Below are 25,615 nucleotides of genomic sequence, written 5' to 3'. Positions count from 1 at the left end.
AGTTAACTACAGTGGCTTTATTTCCACTGAAAGAGTAACTGTTGTTTCAATTTTTATTTCATAAATCAATAGTACTTATTATCATTAATGGCCTTCAGCTTGATCTCGAGCCATGGCGACTTGATGATGAAAGCTCTTGCACAAACCTAGATAGGTCCATCAGGGTCTTCTCCGCCATTATCTTGATAGTATCAAGCCATTGGGTTGCTGGTCTTCCTCTTCACCTTGTTCCTTCTACTCTTCCGACCATGATGTCCTTCTCCAGTCATCGCTTTCTTCGTATGGTGTCTAAAGTAGACAAGTCATACCTCGGTGATCCTTGCTTCGAGTGAGGTGTCTGGCTTCAATTGTCCCAAAATTGATTTGTTTGTTCCTCTTGCCATCCATGGTGTTGATAGCATAATTCTCCAGCGCTACATTTCAAGGGCACTGATTCTTCTTCTGTCTTGTTTCTTTATCGTCCAGGATTCACAACCATATATCTTGCATCAATTAAAAATAAGTAACATTGTCATATATCTTATCAGAGAAAGCATTTTTTTTTCTCCTGGATTGATTTTTCACTCTCAATTCATGGGTACAATTTACAAAATCTGAATTCAGTGAAGACAGATCTTCACATTACTATGATAGGAGATGACAGTTGGTGCTTTTAAAATTTTATGGAAGCGGGAGTGGAAGAAGGAGGGAGGAGCTAGAGGCAGACACAGACATTCTGCTGCAAGTTCTCCTGAAATGATAGTTACAGTTCACCATAGAATTTTATGAGCAACTGTCGTCTCCTATCTCAGTAATAGAAAAATCTATATTCAATGAGGACAGATTTTACCTATTAATTGAGAATTTTGAGAATGAAAGGTCAGTCCAAGAGGAGAAAGAAGAGAAAGAAACAGATTTCTCTGATGAGATAAATTACAAAGTTTCTTATTTTCAGATGTACTATTCATTTATGCAGAAAAATGTAAAACAACGGTTACTGTTTAACCCCTTAACAACATCTGACGTACTAATACGCGTCTGTGCCCTGGGACTTAAGAGCCAGACCCGTATTAGTACGTCATGGCGATCGCGCGCGCACACAGGCTGTGCGGGCGCGATCGCCGCCGGGTGTCAGCTGATTGTCACAGCTGACACCCGATACTATGTGCAGGGAGCGGTCCTGCACCGCTCCCAGCACATTAACCCCTGCGATGCTGCGATCGAAGTCGATCGGAGTCGATCACAGCATTGTGGGGGCAAGGGGAGGTGATCGCAGATACTCACCTCCTCTTCCGGCTTCCAGCGCTGTCTGAAAGGCTTCCCGGGTGTTGCCATGACGACCCAATGTCGTCATGACAACATCCGGGTCACCAGACAGCAGGAAGATTGTTTGGACATGCGCAGTGCATCTCCAAACAATCTTCTCCCTGTCCGGCGCTGACAGCCTGCATGGCACAGGGATGGTGCTGCATTCCTGTGCCATGCAGGCGATCAGAGAAAAAAAAGTGAAAGTCCCAGAGTGGGACAAAGTAATAAACTATATAAGCTTCCAGAAAGTGAAAAAAAAAAAAAAAAAAATTGCAAAAATATTAAAAAAAAAACAAAAAAATAATCCACCAAAAATATAATGTACCCATCAATAAATATTATTATAAAAAAAAAACAAAAAAAACAATAAAAGTACACATATTTGATATCGCCGCGTCCGGAACAACCTGACCTATAAAACTGTCCTACTAGTTAACCCCTTCAGTGAACACGGTAAAAGAAAAAAAAAAAAAAAAACGAAGCAAAAAACAATGCTTTATCACCATACCGCCAAACAAAAAATGGAATAACACGCGATCAAAAAGACAAATATAAATAAAAATGGTACCGCTGAAAACGTCATCTCGTCCCGCAAAAAACAAGCTGCCATACAGCTCCATCATCCGAAAAATAAAAAAGTTATAGCTCTCAGAATAAAGCGATGCTAAAAAATATTTTTTTCTATAAAATTGCTTTTATTATGTAAAAGTGCAAAGCATAGAAATACAATATAAATGTGGTACCGCTGTAAACGTACTGACCCGAAGAATAAAGCTGCCTTATCAATTTTACCACACGCGGAACAGAATAAAAAAAAACAAAAAAAACAATTCCTGAATTGTTTGTTTTTGTTTATTATGCCTCCCAAAAATCGGAATAGAAAGCGATCAAAAAATGTCACGTGCCTGAAAATGGCACCAATAACAACGTCAAGTCATCCCGCAAAAAAACGAGCCGTCACATGACTGTCTGCCAAAATCTGGAAAAATTATAGCTCACAAAATATGGCGATGCAAAAACTAGATTTTACAAAAAATGCGTCTAACAAATTTGAGCTGACAATTTGTTAGCGGACACCATGTTGCATTTGAAGAGTCCCTGTGTGCCCAAACATTGGAGCTCCCCCACAAGTGACCCCATTTTGGAAACTAGACCCCCCAAGGCACCTATCTAGATGCATAGTGAGCACTTGGAACCCCAGGTGCTTCACAAATTGATTCATAAAAATGAAAAAGTGTTTTTTTTTTCACTTTTTCATTTTTACAAATCAATTTGTGAAGCACCTGGGGGTTCCAAGTGCTCACTATGCATCTAGATAGGTGCCTTGGGGGGTCTAGTTTCCAAAATGGGGTCACTTGTGGGGGAGCTCCAAAGTTTGGGCACACAGGGGCTCTCCAAACGCAACATGGTGTCCGCTAACAATTTGAGCCGATTTTCCATTCAATTTGTTAGCGGATACCATGTTGCATTTGGAGAGTCCCTGTGTGCCCAAACATTGGAGCTCCCCCACAAGTGACCCCATTTTGGAAACTAGACCCCCCAAGGCACCTATCTAGATGCATAGTGAGCACTTGGAACCCCAGGTGGTTCACAAATTGATTCGTAAAAATGAAAAAATGAAAAAAAACACTTTTTCATTTTTATGAATCAATTTGTGAAGCACCTAGGGGGTTCCAAGTGCTCACTATGCATCTAGATAGGTGCCTTGGTGGGTCTAGTTTCCAAAATGGGGTCACTTGTGGGGGAGCTCCAATGTTTGGGCACACAGGGGCTCTCCAACACAACATGGCGTCCGCTAATTATTCAAGCTAATTTTACAATCAAAAAGTCAAATGGCGCTCCTTCCCTTCCGAGCCCTGCCATGCACCCAAACAGTGTTTTTTCCCCAAATATTGGGTATCTGCATGCCCAGGGGAAATTGTACAACAAATTTTGGGGTTCATTTTTTCTTGTTACCCCTGTGAAAATAAAAAAAATTGGGTCTAAAGTAACATTTTTGTGAAAAAAGTTAAATGTTCATTTTTTCTTCCACATTCAAAAAATTCCTGTGAAGCACCTGAAGGGTTAATAAAGTTCTTGAATGTGGTTTTGAGCACCTTGAGGGGTGCAGTTTTTAGAATGCTGTCACTTTTGGGTATTTTCTGTCATAAAGACCTCTCAAAGTGACTTCAAATGTGATGTGGCCCCTAAAAAAATGGTTTTGTTAATTTTGTTGGAAAAATGAGAAATCGCTTGTCAACTTTTAACCCTTATAGCTCCCTAACAAAAAAAAATTTTGGTTCCAAAATTGTGCTGATGTAAAGTAGACATGTGGGAAATGTTATTTATTAACTCTTTTGTGTGACATATCTCTCTGATTTAAGGGCATAAAAATTCAAATTTTGAATATTGCAAAATTTTCAAAATTTTTGCCAAAATTCCGTTTTTTTCACAAATAAACGCAAGTGATATCGAAGAAATTTTACCACAATCATGAAGTACAATATGTCACGAAAAAACAGTCTCAGAATCAGGGGGATCCGTTGAAGCGTTCCAGAGTAATTACCTCATAAAGTGACAGTGGTCAGAATTGTAAAAATTGGCCTGGTCATTAAAGTGCAAACCACCCTCGGGGCTTAAGGGGATAAATGCACATCTTTGGGGATAAAAAAATCATTTTTGCAATTGGTTTTCATTGAAAAAAATGTTACACTGTTTGGCTGCAGAATGAATTACCTGAGAATCCAACGGTGAGCTGTTTCTAACTTCAGCTAAGGTTGAACTTGATGGACCTAGGTCTTTTTTTTATCCTAGGTAGCTATGTAACAGAAAGTTTGGAACTCTTTTATCTGTCTTTTTCTGAACTCCCCTAAGTTGATTTATGACCACATCAAAGTTCAGCTCAACTACGATGTGGTCTCTAGTTATAAATCAGCACAGAAGAGTTAAAAAAAGACAGATAAAAGAGATACAAGCTCACTGTCACGCAAGGTGAGGGAAGGAACAAGTGTACAACGACGGTAAGAGGGGGGTAGGGAGCCCAAAACTAGGGAAAGGGGGAGTGCAGACCACTCGGCAGATCTAATATCACCCTGACTACCCTGTCGTCCCTATATAGATTCCGCACCTATCACCGTGCAGGAAACCTAATTCCTGAATGTCCCTAGAGCTTTGCCCTAGCTAGGGAGGGGAAGGGGTGAACACTAGTCAGGCCCCACTGTAACTTAAGACAACAAGGTAAACAAATAAAGGGATACACTTAGCTTGAGAAGACACCAGAGAGATAATGCCAACTGTCCTCCAAGGGAAGTCCAAGAAGAATCTAGCCGACTACTAGTACTCCAGGCATGGACTATCACTGTCAACTGGTTTTTAACTACCAATCAAGGGTGTGTCAATAAACAGCAGAAGGTGGAGATCATTGCTGGGTCCTAAAGAAAGAAGGATATCACTACACTACAGAGATGAGAAGATCAAGAAGGCATCTGCAGTGCCTATCGCAGTGACCTTCTACAGCCGGATCCAGAGCGACTGTCTCTCACACTTGATACACCCGTGACACTCACTGATGGATTCTCAGCTAATTTATTCTGTACTCAGCAATGTACATGGAAATAAAGCCTGTAAAACCCAAGGATTCAAAATTTTTAATTAAACAAAATTGCAAAAAATATTTTAAGCCCAAAATACATTTATTTAAGTTTAATAAAAATATCCCCGAAGGCGTTTATCAGTGCATCCCACTTTATCACTGACTTTTAGGGGTCTTAAACTTAAGTCAATGAAGATGTGCTTGTTACTAGAGTTGGGCAGATCGAATCGTGAGACTTCGGTCCATTGGCCGGTCAGTAGTCTATGACCACTGGATTGGGGGCTCATAAATCCCTTACCTTTCGGGATCCTCTGCATGGCTTTTGATTAGCTGGACTGACGCGACGTCATCATTGCGCAGTAATGCATAGATGACTTTTCACCAGCCTGTCTAGTCAGAAGTCGCACCTGAGATCCCAGAAGGTAAGAGATGCACGAGCCTACTGTCCAGCGGCCTCAGACTACTGTCTTGGCCAATGGATTGATCCGCCCAACTCTACTTATTACCTTCTGTTGTATGAATCACATGTAGAATGTTGATATTTTTGCTTTTTTTGTTAATTCTTTTTCAGTTTCACAGGTGTCTCTTATCTCTTTTGAAATGTGAATCAGAACAACATGATAGTGACTTGACTTTAAATTCAAGACACTCAAAAGACCTACAGATTAAAGAAAATGGCAGGATCCAACAATGTTTTAACCAGGCATTTACAAGAAAGGACAGAATGGCTACTGCTGGAAAGCAACAAAAAATGACTCTGGTAGTTCATTACAGAGATTATAGATGAGCTTTAATGTCAAACCGCCTGCTGCTTAATCACTTAAGAGATTTATAACAAGTGAACATAAAAGGGACCAAAACTGAATTTGGAGAATAACTGCGTGAATAGAGTGGGCAAGTGGCCGTCATTTGTGACCATCATCATTACAGAGAGTGGCAGGAATTTACATTTATTATCACGGTCCTGTAATTGTCCATATACTATTACAAAGTGTTTCCTTTGTATATAGAGACGTTGATGTCACCAAAGCTTCTACTTATGATGACAAAAAATATCAGCTTAGAAGATCAGTAAAACATCTATAAGGTTCTCCTATATTTGAATCGGGGGCAATAGTCAAAATATGGCTGTGATTTCATGGAAGAACTTAAGTACCTTATGCTCCAGATTAAAAAAGGTTCAAGCTTTACATCTGAAGAACTCTCATGGCGATATTTGAGAACTGAAGACTATTGAAAAAGGGTCATCTTCATCTAGAGATAGCAGCAGTAGCTACAGAGTCTAAGAAGAAAGGAAGGAACTGAAACCGTTTTCAGGAAGACCTACTTAGATTATTCCATAAAGATATGTTCACTGCCCGTACACGATGTGTGCCACTCCACCCAGTGTTCTAGGAATGGACGATAAGTCATATTTCCGCATAAAGAGATTGCTATGAAATATAATATTTTGCTCTGTCTTGTTTTATTTCTTTTGTATCATCAAGGATTATTGTGTTAGTGGTTTGCCTCCATGGATGATGCTTGTTTAGCAAACTGTATGACTTTTTAGAGTTCTAGCAGGGGTGAAACTACTAGTCAAAGGTAGTATCTGGGGCTACGATAACAAATATTTCAGAGATTAATTATATATATTTAGACCGTACCTCTTGTGACTTAGGCATTGTACACAAAGTCATCCACAAATTGTCTATAAAGGTTCCAACTCCTGGCTGGGCTCCATTACCAAATCTGTAGCAGGACCCGTCCACCTACCATATGCCAGTTAGAATACTAGTGTCTCCTTATGCAGCAGGGGTGATTTTATTTTATTTTTTTTTACCCCCTCAGGCACCAGGGCAACAGATACTTCTGTTCTTCATGTAGCTATGCCCCTAAAATTACTATCTCCTGTACCGGTAATAGAAAACTTCACACCTACTGCACTTGGGAAACACAGGTAAATGCACACTTGTTTGGCTGCATTCTCATCCAATGGTTTTGATCCAATAAGCAGCACAAGGACCAATATTATAGGACCGCAGACAACACTAGAATCAGTATTATTGAAATGAGTTGTTTGGATGAGTATTTTCACATGGACTGAGAATCCGTCCAAAAAAAAATTGCAGCATGCACTAGCCTCTTCCGTTTTTTGAATGACATTCACCCATTCAATTCTATTGGTGCATAAAAAAAAAAAGCTCCCATACAAATCATCTGTATAGTACTGCAATTATTGACAAAGAACACTGCACTTGGGTTTGTCATTTTTAAACTGTCAATGTATAAAAACAAATGGAAGTCATACAGATGTAAAAAAAATGACACATGGATAGAATACGGGTGACGAAACAGATTAAAATTGTCTTTTTTTTCAGCATGAGCAACGGACGATTTTTTTCATACACTCATGTGAACTGAGCCTTAGGCCTCCTTCACACATTCGTATAAAACCGGTACCAGAAAAAACAGTATCAGGCTATGTGCCCACGATGCAGAGATGCTGCATATTTTTCCGCTTCCCTCTGGCAGGAAAAACGCATGCGGATTTTACATGCGTTTTTCCCGCCAGGTAGAAGCGTTTGTCAAGCGTCTTTGCATGCATTTCTGCATGCGGGTTATCAAGCGCTTTTCCAAGCGATTTTAGCATCACTTGGAAAAGTACTTGACAACTTGTTCACACTATATAAATCCATGCAACCGGCATGGATTTATAGTAGTGTGACCAAGTAATAGTTAAAAAAAAAAGAATAAGAATGGTAAAAAATAAAGCTTATACTTACCTTCCGATGGCCCCCGGTGTTTTCTCCGCTACGTCCGGTCTGTTGTATGGCTCGTGATGGTGTGAAAGGACCTGCCTTGACGTCATTTAGTCATGTGACAGGTCACGCGACCGGCGACGTCAGTGATCGCGTGACCTGTCACATGACTAAATGACGTCATGAAAGGTCCTTTCACACCACCGTGACCCATACAACAGACCGGACGAAGCGGAGAAAACACCATCGGAAGGTAAGTATCATCTTTATTTTTTATTTTAAATTCTTTTTTTTTACAGGTTCTATGGCACCCGAGTTTGGATGAGAGTCTCCTCTTCCCAGATCCGGGTACCATCCGCACATTGAATCGCATAATATCCACTTGTGCACATGTGCTAATACGGATATTAAGAGATTCAATGCAAGTCAATGGCGGCAATTACGCTGCGTGTCCGCAAAATTAATGGACATGCTGCGTATTTTTCCGCAATGATAATCAGCAGCGGAAATTTCCGCAGCATGTGCACAGCACATGCAGATTATCATTGGGGACCATGGGGCACGTATTACCAAGTGTTTTTTAAGCGTTTTCGCTGCGGAAATTCCACAGCAAAAACGCTTGAAAAACGCATAGTGGGCACCCAGCCTCAGTGTTTTGGATCAGTGAGCCATCAGTGTTTTTCCGGTATGGCAAAAGAAAAAGAAATTACAAAACTTCTCCTATACTTTGCAATGTTAAATAGGTACAGCACATGGACTGTACACTGATGCCATCTGTGTGATGTATGTGTTTTACATGGACCCATAGACTTGCTCCATGTGGTTTACATGGACACACAGTCCATATAAAAACACGGACATGTGCCAAGCAGCATAGGTTTTAATGGGTACATGTGGTATCCCTGAAAAAGATGGATACCACATATACTGGAAACACGGACATGTCAAGGGGGCCTTAGACAGTAGTAGTAAATGTTGGTCATTGTGTCAGGCAAAGGGTGAGAATAGTAATATTACGATGATGGTATGATAAGGTGATAAAAGCAATGGTGATGATATTTTTACATTTTTATAAACTGTGTTTATTTTGTCATTCTTCTTGGAATAAATGAGATTCCATTTTAAAACCAAATGAAAATGTCTTTACGTCTGCATATTTCTTTGCACTTAATTAATTTAATCTTTGTTTATATAATATTGCAATGGAGCAGGGGCAGACTCTGATAGCATGGGCCCCCTGTTCAAGAAATGTGTTTGGGCCACCCTTCTTTTATGGCAACCAAGCTATAAATTATACATTATACCAGGAAGGGGACATTATACCAAGAAGGAGGCCAGGCTGGGAGACGTTATCCTAGGAAGGGGCCCATTATGGGGGATATTATTACTGGAAATGGCCTCCCTTATTACGTACCATCATCTCCAGTTATGTATGGGGTGGTCCTTTATTATGTAGGATCCTCTGTTGTTCTATACAGTGCTATCCCAATATTATATAGTATTATGTCTTGTTATATATAGCGCCTCCCCTTACATATTGTATTCACGTTATTTTTGTTAGTCACAGTGTCCTCTCTCTATTACACAGTCCTCTCTTGTTAGATATAAAATGGCTACTGATGGAGGAGCTGGTGAGGCAGCATCGGACCAGAAGACCAGTCCATCAGCCGCCTCCATCAGAAAATAAGCTTTCCCATGCTCCATCAGCCGTCATTTCAGTTTATATCCAACAAGAGAGGACGGTATGCAAAAAACAACAGGGCGCTATAAATAAACATAACGAGAATCTAATGTAAGAGATGGTGCTGTACATAACAAGGGAGGGCACTGTGTAATAAGGGACTGTAATATACATAATCAGAGGAGACCATGTAATAGATTTTTTATATATATATATAGGATAATGTCTCCCAGCCTGACCTCCTTCTTGGTATAATGTCCCCTTCCTGGTATAATGTGCCCCATCCTGGCCACCATCCTGGTATAATTTTCCCCCTTCCTGGCATACGTGTCCCACGCCCTGCTATAATGTACCTCATCCTGGTATAATGTGGTTTGTTCTGTAATACATTAAAGCCAAACGATACTACTCACCTTCCCCCGCACTCCGCGGGGTCATTTTCCACAACCGGCACAGGAGCCGGCAGCTGACTTCGGCGTCACTGCCATTCGCCCCCATTCATGGGCACCTGCTAACGGCGGGGGTGTTGGGTGCAAAGATCCCAACAATCTGATATTGACTTATCCTAAGGATAGCTCTTCAATATGTTAGTACTGGACTAAACTTTAATGGTTGACAAGAATTTCACCACTACATCCCAGACCTCACCTGACCTCTATAGAAGCCTCTTATAGGAGAAGGGGTTATCCATTACCCTCTCCACTGAAATTTATGGGAATTATAGAGATCGTCAAGTGAACAACTCCCATGTTTGAAAGCAAAATCACACACATCTGGCCATTTCTCCACTTCTCCATGGCTGGAAAAGATCACTCAGCATTTGTCAAGGAGGATCAGTGTTGTTGGCCCCTTAGATCTCAAGACTGGTGAAGGCACTTGACGTGACAGTTGGCAGAACTTTATATTCACCATTGTTGTCTAAGAAATGTGAACAGAGTAGAGATGAGCAAATAAATTTGCAGGACCCTGCTCCAGTGGCCATGTGGGTAATCTGTGGTTGCCAGATGACAGCCCTGCAGACCTCCTCCCTGCCGGTATCACCGGCATCAAGAGTGCATCACCTTAAAACAATGACGTTGCACCAGCCTGCTAGACACAGGAAGTGCAGGGGATGAGTGCAGATAGGATGTGGTTGTCCGTCAAAGCCTATGTCCTTTAAAGCTCTCTGCTGCTTTCTTATTTCGCTTGGCCAATGTTGCATGGAGCTCACTGATTATCGGTTACTCTTTGACCACATTATTGCACATTGTTTGTCTAAACGCGGCTACATAGGGCACCTCTTAGTAGTGACATTACTGCACACGTTCTAACAGCAGCCAATATAGAGAGAGCCCTTTCTGTGGTATCTCATGTAACATTTTAGGTCTATTAATTCCACTTCACAACATGCTTTACTTCTGTTAGAAAGCTTTAGCCCAATCAGTGGTCACATCAATGTGAAACTAGAAAAGGACTCTATTCAGTCACTTGTGATTGTTTCTAATATTAGAAGAGAAAGGGCAGTTTTCAGACACCCAGTGACTGTCTTTTTGTTAAAAAAGAAAATCTAATCTTTAGTTGTATGTATCTCACATCAAGTTTCAGAAAAGAAATGTTGCATTGTTACTTGCCTGCAGAATAGCTAAATATAACAACATGACCTGCAAAGAAATAGCAACACAAATGTGTTCTCCAAGATGAAAGCGAAGGGTGAAGCGAATGTTCGGTAGATTTGCTATAGTAGATGGGTACGTCAGACTATTTCATTGTCACCTGTTCTTCTCTCTCTATATATATATATAGATATAGAGAGAGATTTGTATTGCTTCTTATTAGTGATGGGCGAGCATTAAAATGCTCGGGTGCTTGATGCTCGGGTCGAGCAAATTGGAATACTCAGGTGCTCGACCCGAGTATCGAGCCCAATATAAGTCTATGGGAAACTCGAGCATTTTTCAGGCGGCTCCCCCCGGCGGTCTGCAGAGGGCCTAAAAATTGCCCAAATCGATGGGAACAGTGCTCAAATTACATGGGAACAGCATGGGGAAGACCCCTGGAAGCATTTATGACTCCCAGGTCACTGCTGTCAACAACGTTGTCAGAGTATTACGCCACTTTTACGGACTCACAATAAAACATACAAAAAGAAAACCAAAATGTTTTTTCCTGGGAAATATGTTAAGGAACATCCTTTCCAGGGTAACGACTTGTATATAAGGCAAAATAAATATACAGAAACAAAAATGCTCCTCGAAACCTTGGGCTATGTTCACACGTAACGTTTTTGATGATTTTTTTGCACTTTTGCATTGCTTTCAACCAAGACAAATGCATTCACTGTGAAATGTCATTTTAACATTTTGCAACCTTATCTGGCCATGTGGTGTGTGACACATCATCAGACACATCCTGTTTCATTTATGATGGAGGGACTCTGAAAGTCACAAAGCCTATTTTTATAGGGCCATGAGGCAGCCCTTTCTATTCTTAAAGGGCCAGCAGTCAGCCCTCAATATTGTTAGAGAGCTACCAGCCGGCTATGCTTTGTTGTTCCCATTATTAACGAGTGGGTCTCCTATACTGTTATTGTGTATGCAGTGACTGCAAGGACTGCCAAAAATTTGGAGGCACTCCAATGCCCCTCGCAAGAGACGTAGAGGTCAGAGAACCTCCTAAAAACCATGTTCCCATTATCAGGAAGTGGGTCTCCCATAGTGTTTGCCTATGCAGTGAAGTATCGGCTGCCAAAAATTTGGAGGAACTCCAATACCCCTTGCAAGAGACGTAGAGGTCAGAGAGCCTACTCTAAAAACAATGTTCCCATTATTAGGAAGGGTGTCTATCATAGTGTTTGCCTATCCAGTGAAGCAACGCCTGCCAAAAATTTGGAGGAACTCCAATGCCCCTTGCAAGACACGTAGAAGAGGTGATATGGTAGATATGGTGGTGAATGATATGGTTATGGAGGATGAGGACAAGGAGGAGGACAAGAGCAAATAGACAAAATCAGGAAGCGTATACCCATGTCTGGGTGTGAAAAGGTGCATTGGAATACACCTCCCAAAAAAATACACTGGATTTGAGTTTTTTACGCTGCTATCATTCGGTGGTGTTGAAAAGTCTGGCACAATCCAGCCCTTGTTCATTTTTAGTCAGCCTGTCAGCATTTTCAGTTGACAGGCGAATGCGCTATCAGTTATAATTCCACCAGCGGCACTAAAAACCCGCTCTGACAAAACGCTAGCGGCAGGGCAGGCCAGGACCTCCAAGGCGTAGAGAGCCAGTTCATGCCACGTGTCCAGCTTGAATACCCAATAATTATAAGGCACAGAGGAATCACGGAGGACGTTGGTACGGTCAGCAAGGTACTCCCTCAGCATCTTCCCAAACTTTGCACTCCTTGTGAGAGTACCCCGTGCCTCAGGGCCTGCCAGATGGGAGGGGCTGAGAAAACTCTCCCAGAACTTTGACAGTGTTCCCCTGCCTCTGCTGGATTGGAGTTGTGTCTCTCTCGCCTGTACTCCTTGGTTGTCTAATGAACTGTGACCTCTGCTGCCAACGTTTTCAGATGGGAATTTTTTTGATATTTCCGCAACAAAGGCCTTCAGGTACTGCCCCATTTTAGTAGACCTGTCCGCCTCGGGAATAAGAGATTTAAAGTTCTCCTTGTAGCATAGTTGATGACTATGTAATGACTAAGTAATGACTGTCACCCAAAATTTGGAGAATGTGAGGGTCATGGGAAAGGCAGCGTAACATAAACTCAGACATGCATGCCAGACTGCTAACAGGCAAGACTTTTGTGTCCTCACCAAGAGGACGACTGACCATGCTCTCCTTCTCCTCCTTCTCCTCCCTGTCCTCAGGCAATCCACGCTGAACAGATGGTATGACAGTTGTGCAGGTAGTACCATCTATAGCGCATGAAACTAGCTCCTCCTCCTCCTCCTCTTCCTCATTGTCACCCAATCCACGTTGGGATGAGATGAGGCTGGGCTATGTGTAATCACCCTGTATGGTTCCTTGCTCCATCTCATCGTGCCCCGCTTCAATGCATCCTCTTTGATTGTGAGCAGAGAGCGTTTCAGAAGACAGAGAAGCGGGATGGTGACACTAATTTTGGCGTCATCGCCGCTCACCATCTTGGTGGAGTCCTCAGAGTTTTGGAGGATGGTATATATGTCTGACATCCATGTCCACTCCTGAGGTCTTACGTGTGGAGTCTGAACTGAATACCGACGGCCTTGTTGATGCTGGTTGTCAACAACTGCCCTCCTTCCCAACATCTGCAGTGTAGAGTTCCAAAGCGTGGGGACATCACCCACCAGTCGGTGAGCCGGAAGCTGCAAACGCTGCTGAAACACGACAAGGGCGGCGGAAGCTGTAAGTGACTTTCTTAAAAGGGCACACAGGCGCCGTACTTTGACAAGCAGATCCGGCAGCTCCAGGTAGGTTTTGAGAAACCGCTGAACCACGAGGTTAAGCACATGGGCCAGGCATGGTACATGTGTGAGCTCGCCTTGCCTCAGAGCCGTTGTTATGTTCTGCTACCAAAGCTAAGGAAAGAGAGGAGATCTGTCCCTACTATGAGACTCAGCTGAATCCCTACGATGTAACAGGGAACCTGATCCTGCGATCAGACCTGCTAGAGTCCTAATCTAGTCTGTACGAAGACCTATAGATGTGGGGAGGGAATCCCTACAAGTACTAAGGACTGGGAGGAATATGGGACACCTCCTAACAGAAATAGTAGCAGACAGACGAACAAACAAAATAGATAGAACATAGAGGTCCGTAGACCAAGCAAACTAACAGAGTTAGATACAGAGCACAGGCTAGCTAGAAAGTAGATATACAATGAAGTCCAGCAAAGCCAGAAGGGCGGAGCAGGATTAAATAGGCCAACAAGGTCATGTGACCAGCAAAGGAAAAAAAACCTAACAGCAAGGTTCTAACAGTACCCCCCCTTCTAAGAGGATCCTCCGGATCCCCTAGGACCAGGCTTATCAGGAAATCTCCTGTGAAACGCTCTGATAAGTCTGGACGCGGAAACATCATCTGACCTCACCCAAGAGTTATCCTCGGGTCCGAAACCTTTCCAGGCCACAAGATACTGCAAACTACCTCTATACCGTCTAGAGTCAAGGATGCGAGAAATTTCATATTCCCCGTCCTCCACCACCGGAGGAACAGAGGCAGAGGCGTCACCATCCGACACAACAGCTTTTTTTAACAGAGAGACATGAAAGACCGGATTAATTCTCCAGGAGGTAGGAACCTCCAACCTAACAGCAGATTGGTTGACAACCTGAAGCACCTTAAAGGGCCCTACAAACTTGGGACCCAATTTCTTAGAAGGAATCCTCAACCGCAGATTCCTAGAGGACAACCAAACCATGTCACCAACAGCGAACAAAACCTCCTGTCGTTTCCTATCAAAGTAGTCTTTAGATTTTCTGTTGGCCTCCTGAAGATTACCACGCACATCCGTCCAAACTCTTTCCAAATCACCGGAAAAATTCTCCTCCTCAGGCACGGCAGATCCCAACTTGGAGAACGACCCAAACGACGGATGTCTCCCAGAACAACAAAAAAAAGGCGAACAACCAGCAGAAGAAGATGTATGATTGTTCAGAGCAAATTCGGCAAGTGGCAGAAACTCAGACCACCCCTCTTGATTGTCTGCCACAAAACAACGCAAGAACTGCTCAACATCCTGGTTTTTCCTTTCTGTCTGGCCATTAGATTCAGGATGATATCCGGACGAAAACGACAAATGAATTCCCAACCTGTCACAAAAGGCACGCCAAAAACGAGCCACGAACTGAGGACCCCTATCAGAAACAATGTCAGTAGGAACGCCATGAAGTCTGACAATTTCCTTGACAAAGGCCTTAGCGAGAGTTTTAGCGCAGGGCAGTTTGACGAAGGGAACCAAGTGACACATTTTGCTAAAACGGTCCACGACCACCCAGATGACAGTAAAACCCTCAGAGGAGGGAAGGTCAGTTATAAAGTCCATAGCCAAATGTGTCCAAGGAGCACTGGGGACCTCCAAAGGACAAAGCAACCCCGCAGCAGGAGTATGTGAGGACTTAGATCTAGCACATATAGTACATTGGCGCACCCACTTAATGACTTCCTTCTGCCATCCAGGCCACCAAAAACTGCGACCCACCAGTCTCTTGGTCTCAGAGATTCCGGGATGACCTGCCAACCGAGATCCGTGACACTCAACAAACAAATCTCTCCTAAAGGTCTCAGGCACAAACAACCTCCCATGAGGAGTGTTAGATGGGGCATTCTCCTGAGCTTTAAGAATCTCATCTTCCAAAACGGAGTCTAAAGCAGCTATCACAACACCTTCTTGTAAAATGTTTTCCTCTTTCTCAGCACCGACTATGGGAGAAAAACTGCGAGACAAGGCATCCGCCTTAACATTCTTAGTACCAGGGATGTAAGTAACGGAGAAATTAAACCGCGAGAAAAACAGTGCCCACCTAGCCTGACGGGCATTCAGGCGCTTGGCAGCATCAAGATATATCAGATTTTTATGATCCGTAAGAACCTGAACGGGAAATTCCGCACCTTCCAAGAAGTGGCGCCAGTGTTCAAATGCGAGTTTAATAGCCAATAATTCCCGATTACCAATATCGTAATTCAATTCAGTCTCCGAAAATTTTTTTGAAAAAAAGGCACAGGGATGTAATCCATCCCCGTTATCCTGAGACAATACTGCGCCAACCCCCACAGAGGAAGCATCAACCTCAACCAAAAACGGCCTAGTAACATCAGGCTGCATAAGGATGGGAGCAGAGGTGAACCTCTCCTTGAGATACACAAAAGCTTCAATGGCCTCAGAAGACCACTGAACCGCATCAGCACCTTTCCTGGTGAGATCAGTCAGAGGTTTGACAATACTAGAAAAATTTTTTATGAACTTTCTGTAATAATTGGCGAAACCCAAAAACCTCTGTATCGATTTCAAACCAATAGGCCTAGGCCATTCCTGCACAGCCTGAACCTTAACCGGATCCATCTCAAAACCTTTGCTGGAGATAATGTAGCCCAAAAAACTAATTCTCTGTACAGCGAACTCACATTTCTCCAGCTTAGCAAAAAGCGAATTGTCCATTAATAACTGTAATACCTCACGCACGCTCCGCCAATGAGACTCCAGATCTGGCGAATAAATCAAAATGTCATCCAAATACACAACCACATTTTTACCGATCAAAGGTCTAAGGATGTCATTAATCAGATTCTGAAAAAATGCAGGAGCATTAGTGAGACCAAAAGGCATAACCAGATTCTCAAAATGACCCACAGGAGTGTTAAAAGCAGTCTTCCATTCATCACCCTCCTTCATGCGCAACAGATTGTATGCCCCCTTAAGGTCAATTTTAGAGAACCACTTGGCCCCCAATAACTGGTTAAACAGATCAGGAATCAATGGCAGTGGGTAAGGATTGCGTACCGTAATTTTGTTAATCTCACGAAAATCCAGACAAGGACGTAAACCGCCGTCCTTTTTTTTTACAAAAAAAAATCCAACCGCCACAGGAGACTTAGAGGGCCTAATGTGACCGGCGGCCAAGCTTGTCTGTATGTATTCCTCCAAAGCCTTCCTCTCAGGAATAGTAAGGTTAAATAAACGACTCTTAGGAAGAGTCGCTCCAGGGACAAATTCAATAGAACAATCATAGTCTCTATGGGGAGGCAAAACCTGCGATTCCTTCTCAGAAAAAACTCTCCAAAAATCCTGAATAGGAACAGGCAATTCTCCCCTATCCAAAGCTGCAATACGCACGTTACAACACTTGTCATAACATTTATGGCTCCAGGATTTAATTTCACTGGTAGACCAATCCAGTACAGGATTGTGAAATTTTAACCAGGGCAAACCCAATATTACTGGAGAAGGCAAGTTATTCAACACTACCAAATCCAATTTCTCATGGTGAACACCATTAATAGTGAGAGGAAATTCACTGACCTTGAGAGTAATATTCTTCAAAGGGGAGCCATCCACAGAAACCACAGCAATGGGGGATGACAAAGGTTCAGGTTTTAAATTGAGTTTTTCCACGAATCCCCCATCAATTACATTCAGTGTAGACCCGCAATCAACAAACACCCGAAATTCCATTAATTTTTCCTGAGCAATCGTGGAAGCAGCTAAAAATATACCCTTGGAATTTAAACAGGCAATACGGGCGTGACTGACCATTTTTTTTTCTTTCTTCATACGAAGCTCACAGCCTTTAATCAAATGACCAGATTTTCCGCAGTAGAAACACAAGCCTTGTGAAAAACGACGGTCTTTTTCTTGAGAGCGAGGTGCCACCGATCCAATCTCCATCGGTTCACCACTGTTAGTACACACATTATCATAACCAGAAACTGACATAGCAGAGGATTTGCTCTCATTAACCCTAGCACGCAGTCTTCTATCCACCCGTATAGCTAATTGCATAGCCTGTTGCAAATCTTCAGGTGTAGGATAAGCAATTAGCAGGTCTTTAACCCTTTCACTGAGCCCAGCAAGAAATAGACTTTTCAGAGCAGAATCGTTCCACCCTGTTTGAGTGGACCAACGACGAAAATGTGTACAATATTTTTCCACATTACCCGATCCTTGTTTTAGACGTCTCAACTCAGTCTCAGCTGATGCGACACGGTCAGGATCATCATATAATAGTCCCAAAGCAGAAAAAAAACTATCCACTGATCTGAAGCATGAATCACTAGGTTGCAAAGAAAAGGCCCACTCCTGAGGCTCTTTGCGCAAAAGTGACATTATGAACCCTACGCGCTGGGATTCATCCCCAGAGGACTTAGGTCTCAAACGAAAATACAATAAGCAAGCATTTTTAAATGAAAAAAATTCTCGGTGTTCACCAAAAAACAAATCCGGCAAACATACCTTAGGCTCCAAGAAATGTGCTCCAGGACAGTTACTCACGTGCTGACGGAGCTCGGCCACCTCCAGAGAGAGTCCCTGCAGGCGATGAGCCAAATCCTGAACCGACACCATGATGGAACAAAAAAATCTTTCCTTAGAGAATTTGCTGGCTGGACTTACTGTTATGTTCTGCTACCAAAGCTAAGGAAAGAGAGGAGATCTGTCCCTACTATGAGACTCAGCTGAATCCCTACGATGTAACAGGGAACCTGATCCTGCGATCAGACCTGCTAGAGTCCTAATCTAGTCTGTACGAAGACCTATAGATGTGGGGAGGGAATCCCTACAAGTACTAAGGACTGGGAGGAATATGGGACACCTCCTAACAGAAATAGTAGCAGACAGATGAACAAACAAAATAGATAGAACATAGAGGTCCGTAGACCAAGCAAACTAACAGAGTTAGATACAGAGCACAGGCTAGCTAGAAAGTAGATATACAATGAAGTCCAGCAAAGCCAGAAGGGCGGAGCAGGATTAAATAGGCCAACAAGGTCATGTGACCAGCAAAGGAAAAAAAACCTAACAGCAAGGTTCTAACAGCCGCTACCAGTGTTCGGCCATTGTTACACATGGCCATGCCTGGCTGTAGGTTCAGAAATGTCAGCCACAGATCTTCCTGCTCTTTCAGAGCTGTCCACAACTCTTCAGCGTTGTGTGGTTTGTCACCTAAGCACATTAGCTTCAGCACAGCCTGTTGCCGCTTGGCTGAGGCAGTGCTGCAGTGCTACCAGCTTGCGACTGGTGGGGGCAACCCTGATTGACCCAGGGTCCGCAATCCTCAGCGTCGGGAGAACGTTTTCCGTCCCAAGGTCCGACTGGGTCCCGGCTTCCACTATGTTAACTCAGTGTTCCGTCAGCGAGGTATACCGTCCCTGCCCACAACTACTTGTCCACGTGTCCGTGGTTAGGTGGATTTTCCCAGAAACTGCGTTGTTGAGGGCATGGCTAATGTTGTGAGATACGTGCTCGTGTAATGCGGAGACGGCACACCGGGAGAGATAGTGGCGGATGGGGACCGAGTACCGAGGGGTGGCCGCCGCCATCAGGTTGCGGAAAGCTTCTGTCTCCACCAGCCTAAAAGGAAACATTTTGAGCGCAAGCAGTCGCGAAATGTGTGAATTTACTAGTGTGGCCTGTGGGGCGTTGGCTGCATATTTGTGCTTGCCTTCCAAGGACTGGGGTAAGGACAACTGAACGCTGTGCTGGGACAAGGACGTGGACATGCTTGCTGATGGTGCTACTTGAGAGTGTGCAAAGACAGGTGCAGGGCAGGAGGAATCTTCGCATGTGCCATGTACAGAGGTTTGGTTTGCAGGCACAACAGCGCAAGAAGCAGTGGTGCCATCCGCAGACACTGTTCCTGGATCCTGGGGTTCGGCCCACTTAGTCGGGTGCTCTGCTGCCATGTGCCTGATCATGCTGGTGGTGGTCAGGCTGGTCGTTTTGCTACCCCTGCTGATGCTGGCCTGGCAGGGGATGCAAATGGCCTTTTTGGGGTTTTCGGCACAGTCTTTAAAAAACAACTAGACTCGGGAAGACCTAACAGTTGTAGTGGCAACTTCCGTCGTGTTGATGTTACGGGGAACGTTTGCCCGCCTTCTGTCTGCGGCCACCACACTGCTTCTTCCTGCCTGTTGTGGTTCTCTGCCTCCCTCCCCCTGTGTGCTGCTATCCTCGCTCTGTATGTCCCCCTGCCAGGTTGGGTCAGTTACTATATCATCCACCACCTCGTCTTCCACTTCCGCACCCTGGTCCTCCTAATGAATTTCTGGCAATTGTATCTCATCATCGTCCACCTCTTGTGACCGTTTCCCACCGTCGCCTTGGTGTGACCGTGGCTGCTCAAATATTTGGGCATCGCTACATGCGATCTCCTCTTGCCCCGCTTCAAGTGGAGCGGGCGAGAGGCCCGAATCTATAAATGGAAAAGTGAACAGATCTTCGGAGTGTCCAAGTCTGGGATCAGTTGTCTCCGGGCACTCGGCATGGTGGGAGGAAGGAGGATCAGGGTGAGGAATATGCAGTCCAGACTCACGGCTACTGAAACTTGACCGTGTGGAATACAGGGTGGTGGTGGTGGTGGCGGCTAAGTGACTGGAAGCATTATCTTCTATCCAACCAATAACCTTGTCACACTGCTCTGTGTTCAATAGTGGTGCTCTGCGGTCCTCTATTAATTGGGACAGGAAGGTCGAGCGAGAAGATGTGGGTGTTTGTTGTGGCACAATTTCAGCTAGCCCACGGCCTCAGCCTCGTCCTCTGCATGCACCATCATCACCATCACGTCCACTTCCCCATCCCTTGCCACACGCCTTGACCATTTTAAATGGAGGACAATATTTTCCACGTTCACTACAAATGGCTGGATTTGAACCGCAGTGATATGTGATATGTGTGACGGAAAACCACAGTTCCAAATAGCTGGCCTGTAGGTAACTATTTTTAACAGCGACCTCATGTCTATAACTTCGCTGACACACTGCAACAAAATTTCAATGGGGGCCAGAAATGGCAGAATTTTCAGCGCATTTATATGTGATCCGTGTGACGGACAGACCACAGTTTTAAATAGATGGCCTGTAGGTAACTATTTTTGACAGCGACCTCGTTTCAATAACTTCGCTGACACACTGCAACAAAATTTCAATGGAGGCCAGAAATGGCAGAATTTTCAGCGCACTTATATGGGATCCGTGTGACGGTGTGACGGACAAACCACAGTTTTAAAAAAATGGATTTTAGCGCTGTAATATGGAAAGGACCTGGCTGTATTCTGCAGTGCCAACAAGCAAATGGAGCAGAAAAACGGTGCTCTCTGGATTGCTTTTTAAGCAAATAATCAGGATTAAGATCCAAAAAAAAATTATTCCTGGCCCCTGATACCTGGGGCTATTTCTAGAAGTATCTGTAAAAGCACCAGCAGCAGACAGAACTGGAATGGACCCTCTTGCTATATGCACTGCAGTCTGCCACATACATTGCCTGCCTGCCTAGCACTGATATCTCTGCAGATGGATTAGTCCTCAGAAGGACTGTTTGTTGAGATGGATATGTGTCTCTAATATAGTCTGGTATACCTACACTAACTAGAAACAAGCAAATCTCTCCCTAACTTAGCAGCACCTCTCCCTACTCTGCCTGATTCCGGAGTGACTGTGATGAGCATGGCGGCGCCAGGTCTTATACTGACCTGATGACGCTGTGCGGCCAGCCAATCACTGTAATGCCACAACCAACAAGGCTGCGGCATTACAGTGTGTGGCAGACAATCCCTGCATGTTCATTGGTGCTCTAAAGAGCGCCAAACATGCAGGGCGGGGATCCGAGCTCCCGCCAACCAACCCCGGAAATACTCGGCGAGCGCCCAGCATCTCGAGCAGTGAGATGCTCGGTCGAGCACCGAGCAGTAGCGAGCATGCTCGCTCATCACTACTTCTTATATGTTTTTGTGTGTGTATGTATGTATGTATGTGTATACGGTGTATATGTATATATATATATCGTAACCATCACTTTAATAAATATTGCATAAATGTATCAGCCATTTCTTCTCCCCATCTCTTTAACTCATCATTTACTATAAGAACATCTTAAATCTGACTTGGTATAAAAAAAAAGGTATTGCCAACTCACTGAAGGATCAGATTTTAGCTGCCTATTAAAGAGGGGAGGAAGTGGAAGGAGCAGAGTAAAAGAGGTGGAGAGACAGACCTGTGCTGTTGCTGTTTTCTAGTAAGTGTTTTATTTCACTGTTCACCTGTACACTGCACAACACTGCTGTGTCCTCCATACTGCTGCTGATTATGAAAATGAGCTACACAGACATAGGAAACGAGGAACCACACATCTATATGTGCTGTGTATAGAAGACTTTATAGCTGATTGTCTTTACCTACTAACTCATAGGCAAATGGAAATTAGAGGTAATATATGCATAAAGGAAAACTGCAAGATATAAGTCATATAATGGTCAGAAAAAGTGTTATTCCTCATGTACACAAATACATTTATTTTGTAAATGAAGGAGGAAGAAGCAAAGTAAAATAGCAGAGAGATAGACCCATGCTGCTGCTTTCTAGTAAGTGTTTTATTTCACTCTCTACCTATACACTGCACAACACTGCTGTGTCCGCCATACTGCTGCTTATTGTGAAAAGAGGAGGAAACAATCACATCTCTGAGTTCCATGTTTAAAAAACTTCATAGCAGTTAGTCTTTATCCACTAACCCAGAGGCAAATGAAAATCATAGATAACACATGCAGAGGAAAAAACCTGGTGAAAAATGCAGAATATAAGTCCTTAAATAGAAAGAAAAGGTGTTATTCCTCATGTTCAAATATGTTCATTTTGTAAAGTCACGTGAATCAACAGGTACACTTTAAACATGTATAACACGCACGCCGCTAGGTTCAGATAGGGGCGAGACAGGTTACATGAATTCCTTGGAATCCTGGGGGAATTGTTGCTCATGGTGACCATAGACCATGTGCTGCAGCTTCTCTCAGGCACACAGGGGTATTGACCCTCAGGCACAGACACGTAGGTTGTTTCACTTGCTGACCAGACACACTTGACAAGAATCCTCATAAACGGTAGAACAGTAGCATTTAATAAGAAGCCGCACAGCCAGTGCAAGTTAAGTCTTATGAGCAACAGGCTCCAGTGACAAACAGTACAGTTTGCTTTGCAGCACAGCAGTTCACAGTCTTCCCAGTAGTAGAGGACAGCACAGTTCTCATGCAAAGGCACATTAATGAACACAGCATTCTTTACAGCACAGTGAGATGGAGGAGGGGGGGAGGGTTTGCTGAGGGAGATGATCCCTGTGACACCATTTCTTCCAGTCCTTATCTTTCTGCCTGACAATACTCTGCACTGCTAGTTCAGGAACTCTACCTGACCTGTGCTTAGCTACACTCCTGACTTGAATCCTTTTCACTTGCAGGGGTGCTTCTGTGAGATACAGAACACATACACCACCTTTCTCTTCAGCGCCAGCAAGACAGTAAACAACTTCCCCACAATCCCCCTGGGGCTCTGCTAAAACCCTCCCTGTCTCCTGTGACTGTGTTAACCCCTCTAGTTGCTGGATGCTTCTGGAGCACAACACTTCCTGTCTCATGTGCTTGTGTTACTTCTAATAGTTGCTGAATGCTTTTAAAGCAACAGCACTACTTCTGCATGTCACACTCTGCAACAGCACTACTTCTGCATGTCACACTCTGCAACAGCACTACTTCTGCATGTCACACATGGAAAAGATAACACTATTACTTAGGTACATTTTACAATGTGATGCTTGTTAAGCAAAATGTATTGTACATTCTGGTGTGGTCTTCATTGCTTAGAATTTTGTCTAAAGTCATGATGACAACTTAATAACTTGACCAGCATCTCCATTGCTTATTAATTTGGCTGTGGCTTATTGTTCAGCATTTTAGCAAGGGTCTCCAAAGCATTTCTCCTGGGGTCTAAGCTGCTTACAATTACTTCACATCCTTGGGCCCACGAGAGTATATAATTGGCCCACACTTAATCTATGCACAACAATTGCATGTCTGCTTTTAGGTTTATGTTTTTTTGTTATTAATAATATATCCTCCACATGCAATGATATAAGATGTGATGGGTTATGAAATTTACCCCAAGGGCAAGTTGTTGTCTACAAGGCCATCTCCGAATTCTGGAGCTTTGAACCCTATTGAGTTGAGATCTCATTATTGGATCCTTTGTTACTCTAATTTATCAGTTGAAACCTGACTTCAGCACAATTTCTGATACTTATTTGGGTGTGACAATGTTCCTCCTGCCTTCTTGGTTATTAAAGTGTTAAAACTGTAACGAAAACTCCTACTGAGCTGTTATCTCATTTTCGGCACAGTAATACACTTTTGTATGTCTTTGAGAGCCTTGGGGTAGCCAGATAGCTGAAGTGTATTTGGAGGACTGGTACAATGGAAACTGACCTGTTTTATTTACATAGTATTGTTAGCAATTTTGGAAAAAATGCCACAAAGGGGCTAAGAGCTAATATTTAACTCTGTGTAACCCACATTCAGTTTCAGAACCTAAATATAACAACACAACCTGTAAAAACCTAAAGCAATTGCAAACAGGAAATGCCATACTTGTTGGTTGCTGATGCTGAACTTTAGTTATATAGGTTAAAATGTTAGGTATTCTAAGAATATATATTTTTTTCCACTATAGACATTAGTCACATATTAAGTCTATAATTGTTCAATTAGTTCTATAAAACCTAAATTTAGCAACACAGCAAAGCATTTCCAAATTAAGATGTGTACTCTTTGAAACATGGAAATTGTGGAAAACATCCAAAAGTAACTAAACTTTATACACTACACTGATTATGCACAGATAATTAACTTATAAAATTGTGTTGTCTCTAGTAAGTGTTTTATCTGACCCCAGTTAAAATGCTGGATTCACCACTACACTGCTCAGTACTGTAGTATAATGTCCACCATACCGCTTCTACTTCTGCCGGTGTATATGTGGAGAATCTCAGGTCTTCTTGGGTGGATCATGGTCTGCTTTCAGGCTCCTCAATAGAAAGTCACAGGCAAATATGCCGAACAACAAGATTCTTTATTAAAGGTTCTTTAAATCTGGAATATTATATTTAGGCTATGTTCACACATCATGTTTTTTTCAGCTTTCATTTTCTGCAGCAAAACCTGATCTCTTGCCAGGAGGTTGTTCAGGATTTTTGTTGCTGTTTTCTTGCTTTTTTTGTTGCGTTTTTGGTGCATTTTTTCAGCATTTCTTCTCACTGTTTTTTTGTCCTGTGCTTGTACATACATAAAGTACAAATGACTACAAATGACCTAAGACTAACATCCCCCATAATTCGAACCACACACCTCCGTCTCCAAGACTTCTCTCGTGCTGCGCCAGTTCTCTGGAATCCACTACCCTAGGCGATCCGACTGATGCCTAGCCCCATATCTTCAAGCGTGCTTTAAAAATCCATCTCTTTAAACAAGCCTACCACCTTAACTACTCAGTAAATTAACTTTCCCCTGTTCCCTCCTTCTAAATATCATTCAGAATCTGTTCCCTACTCTTCATCTGTCTCCACACCCTCCATGCACACGATAACTGCACTCGATACTTGATTATTGCACTTAAACATACAGGCTGATGACCGGATCATACAGCTTTATATGAAAATCCCTATTTATTATAATTGCCAGACCTGAAATAACAAGCACCTTTCACCTATTGTGTCCCCCCATTTCCTTGTAGAATGTAAGCTTGCGAGTAGGGACCTCACTCCTAATGTAACTGCTTAAACTGCCCTTAAATTGTATTGAATTTATTATCTGTACATGTCCCCGCTTAATTGTAAAGTGCTGCGGAATT

General features: G+C 43.1%; 1 protein-coding gene across 1 annotated transcript in view; it reads left to right on the top strand.

The window, feature by feature from the left end:
• Positions 1-7,632, top strand: part of LOC141154821 (pinopsin-like) — a 91,640-nt gene extending 84,008 nt beyond the window's left edge. Inside the window, exon 4 of the mRNA XM_073641270.1 lies at positions 5,430-7,632. Within this exon, the coding sequence (XP_073497371.1) occupies positions 5,430-5,645 (216 nt within the window). The 3' untranslated portion in view covers positions 5,646-7,632. The remainder of the gene's footprint in view (positions 1-5,429) is intronic.
• Positions 7,633-25,615: the final 17,983 nt, after the last annotated feature.

Source organism: Phyllobates terribilis, unplaced genomic scaffold (genome assembly GCF_046119375.1).
Source record: "Phyllobates terribilis strain yellow unplaced genomic scaffold, ASM4611937v1 Scaffold_7__3_contigs__length_470593459, whole genome shotgun sequence".
Taxonomy (NCBI): domain Eukaryota; kingdom Metazoa; phylum Chordata; class Amphibia; order Anura; family Dendrobatidae; genus Phyllobates; species Phyllobates terribilis.
This window is presented reverse-complemented; position numbering and strand designations above follow the sequence as displayed.